This window comes from Musca vetustissima, unplaced genomic scaffold, assembly GCF_032173495.1.
Source record: "Musca vetustissima isolate MV318-11 ecotype Yass unplaced genomic scaffold, APGP_CSIRO_Mvet_v1 utg3185, whole genome shotgun sequence".
NCBI lineage: Eukaryota > Metazoa > Arthropoda > Insecta > Diptera > Muscidae > Musca > Musca vetustissima.
This window is the reverse complement of record NW_026880239.1, coordinates 52,623-65,643: the sequence shown is the minus strand read 5'-3', so window position 1 is coordinate 65,643 and position 13,021 is coordinate 52,623. Positions and strand designations below refer to the sequence as shown.

At 34.5% G+C, this 13,021-nt stretch overlaps 1 protein-coding gene across 1 annotated transcript; it reads right to left on the bottom strand.

The window, feature by feature from the left end:
* Positions 1-135: 135 nt before the first annotated feature.
* LOC133325711 (uncharacterized) lies at positions 136-1,089 on the bottom strand (the record flags this gene model as incomplete). The annotated part of the gene is made up of 1 exon (XM_061534434.1): positions 136-1,089. A coding segment is annotated over one exon (954 nt), but the record flags the coding sequence as incomplete, so codon positions are not given.
* Between the last annotated feature and the right edge of the window lie 11,932 nt (positions 1,090-13,021).

Here is a 13,021-nt window from a genome sequence, read left to right as displayed (position 1 = left end):
ACCGATACCTTTCACAATTTTCTCCCAAAAAAATTTAAAACAAATTATTTTAATATATTATGAATTATTTATTTTTATTAATACTTAATAACTATTCAATAAACATTGTGCATGCAATCTAATTAAGCCTTGAATTTAGTTACGACGAATAACACGACGACGTTGAGTCTTGTAACGATAACCATCTACATCGGTGAAAGTGTGAGCTGGAACGGCAGATTCAACTTCCTGGGTTTCAACGGCAACAACGGGGGCGGTATATGTGTTGACGAATTCAGCAACGTTAGCACTAGCTACTGGTGGCAAATATTCGTTGGCGACATCACGACGTTGACGACGAACGACACGACGACGATGGGTCTTGTAACGATAGCCATCAGCTTCGGAAAAGGAGTGGGCGGGAGCAACTTCAACGGTTTCAACAGTTTCAGTTGGTTCGTTGTATGCAACTTCAGGAACTGCTTCAGAAACCTCAACCGGTGGCAAATATTCGTTGGAAACATCACGACGTTGGCGACGAACCACACGGCGACGCAAAGTCTTGTAACGATAACCATCAGCTTCGGAGAATGAGTGGGCTGGAGCAACTTCAACGGTTTCAACAGTTTCAATTGGTTCGTTGTAAGCAACTTCAGGAGCTACTTCAGAGACCTCAACGGGTGGCAAATATTCGTTGGAGACATCACGACGTTGGCGACGGATTACACGACGACGATGAGTCTTGTAACGATAACCATCAGCTTCGGAGAAGGAGTGGGCGGGAGCAACTTCAACGATTTCAGTTGGTTCGGTGTTGACAACTTCAGGAACTGCTTCTGAAACCTCAACGGGTGGCAAATATTCGTTGGAGACATCACGACGTTGGCGACGAACTACACGGCGACGCAAAGTCTTGTAACGATAACCCTCAGCATCTGAGAAGGTATGGGCGGGAGCAGCTTCTTCAACTTGATAATTTTCAACCGGGGCAACACCAGTCTCTACAGCATAAGTTTCAACAGCACCATCAACAACAGTTGGTGGCAAGTATTCGTTGCTAATGTGTGTGGCGGCTGCTGCGGCCACAACGGCAAACACAATGAAGAATTTCTGCAAAGCAAGTAGTCACTTCAAATGCTAGTTCTAGATTACATCTTGTTAATACAATCTTACCATTTTTGTTTAGTTTTCCACACCTGAACTCCTAATGCTTGGAGTAGTTAATGGGCAATGATAATTTACCTAGGCCTCCGCCAACTTTATATACAATATTTAGTTTTCAAGAACTAAGAGAAATGTAAGTAGACCTTTCCCAACATTGCCATTAGTAAATACAAACATATTTTCAACAATCCAAACAAAGTTGGTTGTATAGAAGAACAAAAGCATGCGGGTTTCCGACTTCCTATATGAGTGTTTAAAGTGTTTGATGATCGTTCATTGACATGCCCAAGTGAGAATCATCAGTAGAGCTATTCAACCGAAACTATACACATAAGTAGATACTCAAATGTGTACATGAATGCGAGTGGGTTTTAACTCGAACTTTATCTATTCATTATCAGTTTAATTTACAATTTGCGAGATTTGAGTTCTCGCGTGTATTCTCTGCTCTTGGTTTCAAGCGTTTAACGCTATCCAATTTGCATGAAATTATGCTTTATGGTTTTCTTCACATCACCATTTACGCCAGGCAGGCATCATTAATAGGCCAACACTCTCAATCGACAGAAGTCAGCCAATCAGTTTTGATTATTGATGTGTGTGGATTCTATTTTAATTTGGACAACGCGTTTGCAAAAATGTGTTTTACATAAAATTTTATGGAACAGTATAATATAAACGGTCTTTGGGATTCAAAGACTTTAGCACAAGAAATCCGTATATGGATTGCCTAATAAATTCACAAAAATTATTTGTTTAGAAAAAGGTTAAAATACGGAACATTGTCCAACCTTTTGAAGTAAACATATTAACAATTAGTAAAAAAAACATCCCAAAAATAAATTCGGGAGGCGACCAATCAGTGAGAAAAGCTTCAAATACATAAATTTGGACTGGGCTGTGAGTGAATTGATAATGCAAAATAATGTGGTACACCATGAGATAGAAGAATCCTTAGACATTTCTTCCATCGTTGTTGTATTCCGCACAACGAAATATCGATATATGCAAAGTAAACCAGTAAGGAAAGTAGTAAAGTCGGACGGGGCCGACTATATGATACCCTGTGAATTTGAATTTAATTAGATCTATCCATAAACTTGTCATTAGTTTGTTATAATGGGACAAAAGTATGTAAATCGACTTCAAACAAATATCAATAGGGCATCCGTTGGGCTATGTCTGTATTTCTAGAAATCGCTCTACGTAATTCTATGCTCAGTTTTGTACGTTGTGCAAAATTTGATGTCAATCTGACTAACATGAGTAGATTGATGCCCAACTTACGTAAAATCGGGCGAAAATATATATGGAAGCTACATCCAAATATGAACCGATTTAAACGAAACTTGACACAGGTTAGGTTATACTAATTCTTGGTGCGACAATTACTTAAAATCAATCTATAATGTAAGAGATCCATATCTAAATCTCAATCGTTAAGCTATGCCAAATTTCGTGCAAATCGAAGGATATATAGGGACCTTGGTGCACCATTTACATGAAATCATATATATATATAGCAATATCTAAATCTGGACCGATTTTCACGAAACTTGGCAGATATCATTCTAGGCTGAATTCAGTACGTTATGTCAAATTTCCTGCAAATCGAAAGATATATGGACTTTGGTGCACCATTTACATGAAATCGGACAAAACTATATATGGGAGCAATATCTAAATCTGGACCGATTTTCACGAAACTTGGCAGATATCATTCTAGGCTGAATTCAGTACGTTATGTCAAATTTCGTGCAAATCGAAATATACATAGGGACTTTGGTGCACCATTTACATGAAATCGGACGAAACTATATATAGGAGCTATATCTAAATCTGGACCGATTTTCACGAAACTTGGCAGATATCATTCTAGGCTGAATTCAGTACGTTATGTCAAATTTTTCTGCAAATCGAAAGATATATAGGGACTTTGGTGCAGCATTTACATGAAATCGGACGAAACTATATATGGGAGCTATATCTAAATCTGAACTGATTTTCTTGAATTTTGGCAGACATCACTTAAGGCTCAATTCAGTACGTTATGCCAAATTTCGTGCAAATCGAAAGATATATAGGTACTTTGGTGCACCATTTACCTTAAATCGGACGAAAATATATATGGAAGCTATATATAAATCTGAGCCAATTTTTTTCCCAATTTCAATAGGATTCGTCCTTGGACCAAACAAATGAGCTGTGCCAAATTTCATCCAAATCGGATTATAAATGCGACCTGTACATTGTTTACAATTTAACATCGACAGACAGACGAACGGACGGGCATGCATAAATCGTATTAGAAAGTGATTCTATGCATATTCCCAAGAGGAACCCTGTGTCTATATCGTTTCCTTTTGCATGTTACAAACATATGCACAAAGACATAATACCCTGTACCACAGTGTGGTGAAGGGTATAAACAGTAAGGAAAGTATTAAAGTCGGACTTCACCGACTATATGATACCCTTCACCACTTTAGGTATATCCTTTGCTCGAAAATATATATAGAAGCTATATCTGCATCAGCATCAATTTCATCAAAACACAATTTGATACATTGTGCAACATTTCGTGGTAATCGGACAAACATAAGTTGCACAATTTACATAAAATCGGGTGAAAATATATATGAGAGCTATATATCTAAACCGATTTTTTAGATTTAGCACACATCATTCTTGCCTTTCGTGATCGAAAGAAATATGGGAGCTTTATGGCACCATTTACCAAAAATCGGACTAAGCTATATATGGGGCTATACATATACATTTAATAACTTCTATCAAATTTCGTGTAAATTACATAAAATCGGAAGAAAATGTATATAAGACCTATATGTAAATCTAAACCGATTTCAACAAACCTTAACACACATCATTCTTGCCTCAATTGCATTCGAAATAAAAATAATTACATAAAAAATTTTAAACATTCGTAATTTTTCAGCAACAACCTACTTGTATGTACTACCAATAGTCTCAATAACCTCTGATCTGAGATAACATGTGACGAGAGAACATAAATTCTAAACAATTGAATGATTAAAAATGTATCATAGTTCCAGTCCAATCTATATTTGTTAATATATTTTTTTAGTTTCTTATTTTAGCTCACCATATGCTATCGTTCCAAAGATTTGTTCAAAATCCAAATTCATTAGCATAGAGCGGCTTCCAACGAAGCCAACTTAAAAGATGAATCTTTATTTTTTGCCATTATTATTTTTTGTCCAAATGAACGATTTGCCATAAAATCAATGCTAATTAGAGAATGGCTTTTTGAATAAGTGTGCGCGATGAATCCCATTCTGTCGATTTTAGTTTGGAGAAATCATTAAAACTTAATAGAGACACATAAAACAAGTCCACGCGCAATAATAACAATTATGAATAGCGATTTTCGTATTAATAAAATGTGTGGCCAGTCAACTAAGATTAGATGGATGAGTGGAGTGTGATTTAATTTATGGAAATGTTCGAGGGATAGTCTTCTATTTTTTTTATTTTATTGTTTTATATAAATAGGTGTTTATTTCTGTTGTTTTTAGTACGACCTTATATTGACAATTCTATTCTTTTGTTAACTATAAAATATAAACCAATTCCGCGTATTAACAAATATTTAAATTCTAATTATGGATTATCTATTGATAGATAAACGATGTGAGAAGGGTATCCTATGTAAAACAGAGCATTGAAGTTTGTAATCGGTTCAACTAAATCATGTAAAAACTCATATCAACTAATTTGTTATAATCGATGTTTGAAATCCCTGGTGTAGAGCAGACAATGTGTCTCTTCACAATTTCGAATTTATATCAATCATTCTTAATATATTTATGTTAAACAGCAGTAATTGGCGTCACTACCACCCCCACTATACTTCCCAATATATATTAATCTGGAATAAGTTTTTATAATCTTTAACGTCAGTGCATTTAATGATAATAACTGTTTTTTGAATAAGAAGGTAATTCTCATTTACTTCACAGAATGATACGAATATATGTTTCGGGTTTCCTTGCAGACTGTGTCAACGTCAGTTATTAGGGTTAAGCGGTGTACACACTAGCACTTTTGAGTGACACCTTTTTTTATCGATTACTGAATGTCCAACAACCATGAATATTTTTGTGGTTGCCTGATGAATGACAAACATGAGAGGCCACACTATCAAACAAGAAAAATTTGGGCAAGAGTGGCACTCAAAAGTGCTAGTGTGTGCACCGCTTTAAGTAAGTCCAATTACGACTAATCAATTGACGTTAGTAGAATAGAAAAGTAATCTTGGTCAATCTCGTTCATTTCAGTGATCGAAAGAACCAAATCATTTTGTAAAATTAAGTTCTGGCAGCTCAACCAAGGACTTTCCTATCTATTTTCTCCACTTTGTTAATGGGTGATGGTCGATGGCATAACTCCGTTATATTCGCAGCACACTTGTTTGCGTTGCAGTCAAGTGCTCCGGACACCTTTGCTATTTTCCGTCGTTTCCAGCTCCACGGTTGTCTATGTGGTTGCTTTGGTTTTAAATGTCGCTTCATATTATTTACTGACCCTCCAACTATACTTAAAACACCACTGCAGCATTTGATATTTTAAGCACCGCATTCCATGAAATGGGACAACAATATATTCCACGTACCTTCATTCAATTTAACAGATTTTATATGAAATTGTTCTTATTTGACGCCGTTCAGTTGGTTAAAGTCAGTGGACCTGTAAACAACACTCAATGTGTAGAAGAAAATACAATGTCGTTCAGAGACCAACTGCGTTCGGCAAACACAATCGTTCAGTGAACGACATTAATTGAAACTGAACTATGTCGTTCACTCGTTCAGTGGACTGCCTCGTTCAATTGAACTAGATCGTTCCCGAACGACACAAGACTATTGAAAAGTCGATGTCGATTTTTTGTCATTAAGGAGATCGCAAACTTGACTTTTCAATACCAAATATCTGTTTTGCCCAAAATATTACACATTCCAGAGCTTTATTTTATCTTTTGGAAACAATTTATATATTAAGGAAAATAGTAATGTCGGACTGGGCCGACTATATGATACCCTTCACCACTTTTCGAAAGAACATTGCCATGAAATTTACATTTTGCCTTTTTGAAACCTTTGCTAAATTTAATTTCATTTGGGCATTTGCGTGTAATGGCACAAAGGAATGTAAATCGATTTAGAGAAACTTGATACACGCTATTCGGTAGGCCGCACTCTTCAAAATTTAATGTCAATCAGACTCGAATTTGAAATATATATGAAATCTGTGTCTGCATCTTCACCAATTCGTTACGTTGTGCAAAATTTCGTGTCACTCGGTGCCACATTTTTTTTTTAAATCCAACTAAAATATTTTTAGGAGCTATATCTAAATCTGAACCGATTTTCACGAAACTTAGCACATATCATTCTAGACTCAATTCAGTGCACTATGTCAAATTTCGTGCAAATCGACAGATACATAGGGACTTTAGAGTACCATTTACCTAAAATTGTACGGAACTATAAATGGTAGGTATATTTAAATTTGAACCAATTTTCACGAAACTTAGCACGCGTTATATAGATAAATTCAGTGCGCAATGTCAAATTTCGTGCAAATCGAATGATATATAAGGAATTTTCTGCACCATTTACCTAAAATCCAACGGAAATATATATATGAGCTATATCTAAATCTAAACCGAATATTACGGTACTTAGCACACATTATTATGATCTTAATTTAGTGCACTGTACTAAATTTCGTTACATTTAATCGAACGAATATATATATATATATATATATATATATATATATATATATATATATATATATATATATATATATATATATATATATATATATATATATATATATATATATATATATATATATATATATATATATATATATATATATATATATATATATATATATATATATATATATATATATATATATATATATATATATATATATGGGAGCTATATCTAATTCTGAACCGATTTTTATACCCTTCACCACACTGTGGTACAGGGTATTATGTCTTTCTGCATATGTTTGTAACAGGCAAAAGGAAACGAGATAGACACATGGTTCCTTTCGAGAATATGTATAGAATCACTTTCCAAGTCGATTTATACATGTCCGTCCGTCTGTCTATGTTAAATTGTAAACAACTTACAGGTCACATTTATGATCCGAATTGGATGAAATTTTGCACAGCTCATTTATTTAGGTCAAGGACGAACCCTATTGAAATTGGCAAAAATCGGTTCAGATTTAGATATAGCTCCCATATATATTTTCGTCCGATTTAATGTAAATGGTGCACCAAAGTCCCTATATATCTTTCGATTTGCACGAAATTTGGCATAGGGTACTGAATTAGTTCCAGAACGATATGTGCCAAGTTTTGAGAAAATCGGTTCAGATTTAGATATAGCTCCTATAAATAGTTTCGTCCGATTTAAGGTAAATGTTGGGCCAAAGTCCCTTTATATCTTTGGATTTGCACGAAATTTGGTACTGAATTGAGTAGAATGAAGTGTGCCAAGTTTCGAGAAAATCGAGTCAGATTTATATATAGCTCCCATATCAGGGACGTACGCAGGGGGTGGCCCGGCCGTCCGATCTAAGATGAATGGGACTCCAAAGTCTCTATATATCTTTCGATTTGCACGAAATTTGCATTAGGTCCAAAATAATGCGTGCTATGTTTCGTGAAAATCGGTTCAGAATTAGATATAGCTCCAATATATATTTTAGATATAGCTCCAATATATATTTCGTGAAAATCGGTTCAGATTAAGATATAACTCCCATATGGCTTTTCTTTCGATTTTATGTAAATTGTGCACTAAAGACCCAAAGTTTTTCCGATTGGCACACAATTTTGTATAATGTACTAAAGTTAATATAAAGGCTGTGCAGATTCAGATATAGCTCCCATATATATTTTCGTCCGATAAATGCTGCACCGAGTGACGCGAAATTTTGCACAACGTATTGAATTGAGACTAGAATGACGTTATTGTGTTTTATTGAAAATGGTGCAAAGCAGATACAGCTCCATATATATTTCAAACGGGTGTCTGATTGAGATTAAATTTTGAAGTGTACGCAAAGCACTCTAAACTTGCCCGAATGAAATGAAATTTAGCATAGGTTTCAGAAAAGCATACATATTACATATGCAAGTTCGTTTTATTTCATGTTAATGTTCTTTCGAGAAAGAGGAGTCTGTTAAGGGACATATGCAGAAACCAAAGTAATGAAGGGTATCATATAGTCGGCCCAGTCTTACTTTACCTCCTAATTTCAATAGGGTTCGTCCTTGGGTAAAACAAATGAGCTGTGCCGTATTTCATCCAAATAGGATTATAAATGCAACCTCTACTTTGTTTACAATTTAATATGCACTGACGAACGGACGAGCATGCATGAATCGCTTCAGAAGCGATTCGGAGTCAGGATATTTTTCTCTATATGTGTACCAAAAATCATTAATTTGCTACGAAAACAAACAAAAAAACCAGTGAGCGGAGCAGTATAGTCGGACGGGGCCGACCATATAATACCCTACACAACTTCCACGAAAATCTAACTTTGCGTTGCTTGCACCCTCTTGAAACCTGGCTAAAAGTCAACAAATATTACTAATATTCAGCAGAAGAGGGCTATACTTGACCAGATTCTCTTTACCGTGGGTTATGTTGTGATTTCGGGCTTTCAATTGTTGGCTTTCAATAGATCGACTCAAAAAAAAAAAACAAATGTTAAGTTTTTGGTCCACTTCATCCCAAAGTTATTATATGATCATCACCGAAAATTATAGGCGTTGTCCTTGACCATAACTGGAATCTCATGGAAATTTTTAAAGCGAACAGCGCTATATTTCCGCCCTCTAGTGTGGTTTTGGGTTACTAAATAATGTCTGAATACGTAAGCACCTGTAACTATTTAAGTGTAGCTCCCACATCTGATTACCTACGACCATATAATTCAATCAATTTAAAGGTCAACCAATCCTCTTGAGCATACTATCAACTTTTCTAGGTCTAGGTCCTTCAGGGGCAAATATATACGCCATAGAATACAAATGTTGTCATTTTTCATACAAAAGTCGGGGTCCATTTGAGCCGCTAAATATTGACCGATCTTTATCAAAACAGGCATGCTTATTCTTTGGACCGATTCCCTTCTCCATGCAAAAATTCGCGGTGTTTGGGCCATAATTGCGGCCTCTTGAGCCACCAGAAAATCAGACAAAAATAAAGTTTTTGGTCCATTTCATCTCCTAAATATTAACTGATCTTTTCCAAAAACAAAAGCCCAGAACCTAACCTACATGAAAAATTTCGTGAAGATTGGTCCATAACTGTGGCCTGTATCGTGTTTACAAATTATAATGGACAGACGGACGGACACACACACATGTCTAGATCGACTCAGCTAGTCGAGATATGACGATCGGTATGCTTAAAGCTGGGTCTAGGACCAATATTTCGCTGCGTTACAAACTTTTGGGGCTGCACAAAGCTATAATACCCTGACAACATAGTTGTGTAGGGTATAAAAACGATTTTTTGCGAATATAATATTAAAAAATTGGCAAAACTGTCCATATATTTCTAATCAGAATAATGTCGATTTATTCATGTCTGTTTGTCTGTTGAAATCTCTATAGAGATCTCAATATTTAAGATATTGCTTTTTACAGAGATCCCGCTTATTGTTTGCTACTTTAAATTTTATAGCCTAGCTTTCCAACCAATCAATATCTCCGTATCAATCATATCTCCGTATAAAGGCCCTGAATTTTTTATATTTATTTATTTTCTCATAGACATATGGTGTGCATGATAACTCTGAAAGGAATACCCATCCAATATTTGCACATCGTAATATTTCTTCCAAACATATATTATGTTGAGAAGATGGGAAATATCGGTATACTTCTTTCGGTATCACCCTCCAAAAAATGGTAAAAATATCGTATATATCGTATATTGGTCAGAATTAGTAAATACTACATCAGTATGGCATTGACATTTTTACTTATTTTCACATCATCCATTGAATCCTTAACATAGACTTCAATAAAGTCCTGTTCACATTATAAATCATAATTACTTTTAACTACTACTTAATATTTCATTCATTAAATAACTACATTTGGATATCAACCCAATGTATACTCTTCCGCATAGATAATCGGATAACAGGTAAAACAAATCTCAGCTGACTATCATGTAAATATATTCAAATGTAAATATATTTGAAAATTAATTGAATTTAAAATTCAATTAAACCATTCTTTGTATTTTTCCACATAAATATGCTAACCAGTGATGTATTTTTGTAACCACACGCCAAAATAAATTTTAAATGCCGACCACAACTAACGACTCTAAACCAAAAAGAAATGGCAAAAGCGTAAAAATAGAGAAGATAGTAATAAAAAATAAAACAATGGCCAACATAATCACCATCACGACCACAGATAATCGCAACAGATCAATAGAGATGTGAAACAAATCACATAGAAATCGTACGGATCAATGAACTTTTCGCTTTTTGTTTTCTTCGCCAGCTTACGGGTAAATTTTTACTTCTTCTTTAACCGAACTTTATGTCTTCGCTTGATATTTGCATATTAAAAGTTGTGTCTTTGTATTTATTATAAAATAAAACGAAACAGTCGGGCGTTGTAAATTGGATAGTGTTGTGTTTGGGTGGCAAAGCGGCTAAAAGGTGCTCACAAAGCACGAGCCATCTAAAATGCAAATTTATTATCGGCCAATGGAAATGTTTAAATTAAAATGAATAATTTTTGGTATATGGGCGATTTATGACTACTTATTTTTTGGTTGTTATGTGAATCATATTTGGTTATTATGTCGCACGAGTAAGAGTAGACTAGATTTTTTTTCTTATTTGGATAACATAAAAACTATAACAAAAAGAAGAAGAACTAGAATTTATTTATGTTGTGAATTTGGCACTCTCAAAGAGAGCAGCTAATTAGATACGATTGTATAGATGCAAATTTGAAAAAGGGGGATTTTTAAGTCGGTTTCCAATGTTTGTGGCGGGGATAAACTCACAAGTTTATCGACGTTATGTATATGTATATAAATCAAAATTAATTAGCATGTAGTTTTGTAGGTTTTATATCGGTGCTTGTTTGTTCTTTATGGACTTGACGAGAATACTACGAGCCCAAGTTAGCCATTTGTAATTTTTTTTACTTATGGGGTGATGCATTTTTGGCATTATATATATCTTAGCGGCTTTTAGTACTTTGTTTCTTTCACCATAATCTAAGTACGACAAAACGAGATTTTTGACCTTGAAATATTTTACCAAAAAGTCAAGAACTCGATATTCGTATGCTTTCATCGTACTTTTGCTATCATATCTTTACCAATAAAAGAGTAAAGTGGTTGACTGACTAACTTAACGATTCATCAGCGCCCAGACGAAACGGCTGAAGCTAGAATCTTGCATTTTTTGAGCGAGGATCACTCTTGGTCCAAAGGTGACAGATAAGGCTGGGTTTTTGGAAATTCGTACTATAACGGTACGAAATGTTCTAATTTTTAATTGAAGGTACAAATTAAGCTGGAATACTGACATTTGAAATTAACATTACTGCCGGAATGTAGGATTGGAATATGCATGTACGAAAAGTACTAAATTGTACTAAAATTGATACAATTTGGATATGGGTGAACCAATAGAGCTTGGATCCTACAATTTGGAGTTAGTATCATTGTTGGGATGTATCATTGGGGTATGCAGGACATTTGAAAAATTCATATTATGGTACCAAATATGGATTTGGGTGAACAGCGAGATGGCCTGTCAGAAACAGTAAACTAAATTACAAACAATTCCGACGTATAATACATACGTCAAAAACGTCGGAAATCCACACAAAACCATTAAGTTTTTGACAAAATAGCTATTTCCATACATCGATTTGGAAATAAAGTACAATTTTTACTCAAATCCACCCTTCACCAGTTTGGGTATATTCTTCATAGTCTTCTAACAGATGCCGCCTTTTCGAAAGAACAGTGACATGAAGGTGAACGAAAGACATATAAGAACTTTGGTGCGCCATTGTTAAATCGGACAAAAATATACGGTAAGTGCACTAATAGTCGGCACTTTAAGAATTTTCGTTTTTTAAACGTTTTACCATTCCAAGTGCATCTTTTCCACGATATTGTATTTAGGTTCTTCTGTTTCGAAATTTTGTTTACTCCCCGATGGAATACAAATTTTTTTAATTAATTTGTATTAAAGTATATTACATTAATAATTATGTAAAAAAGTGCCTTTGTGCCAATAGTCGGCACTTATTTCCAATTGTCGGCATGTTATGTTCCAATAGTCGGCATGTCGTATTTTAGTTAAACAAAAATTATATATTTAATCGATTTTTCAGCTATTTGCAATAATAAATTATTATATGGGTCGTTTCCATCAGTGTTGTATTGAAAAAGTTATATAAAATAATATTATTTATTAAAATATTACAATTATAAAACCTGGTGCCGACTTTGGGAACCTGTTATCCAATTCTCGGCATGTCTAAATAAGGCATTTCAGAGGTTAAAAAAAATTTAAGATTCAACAATGTCTTCCATTATGTAAAACCACTCAACTGTATATGGTAATAATATTGAAATAAATGACGTTTACTACATTTATTACATTTTATACAGATATATGACGATTTCGACGTTTCGACAAAACCTAAATATTCGTCATACAGACCATCCCTAGTGAACAGATAGAGCTGGAATCGTGACATTTGGAGTTACGATCACTGTTGGGGATAGAATCGAGATATTTAGGA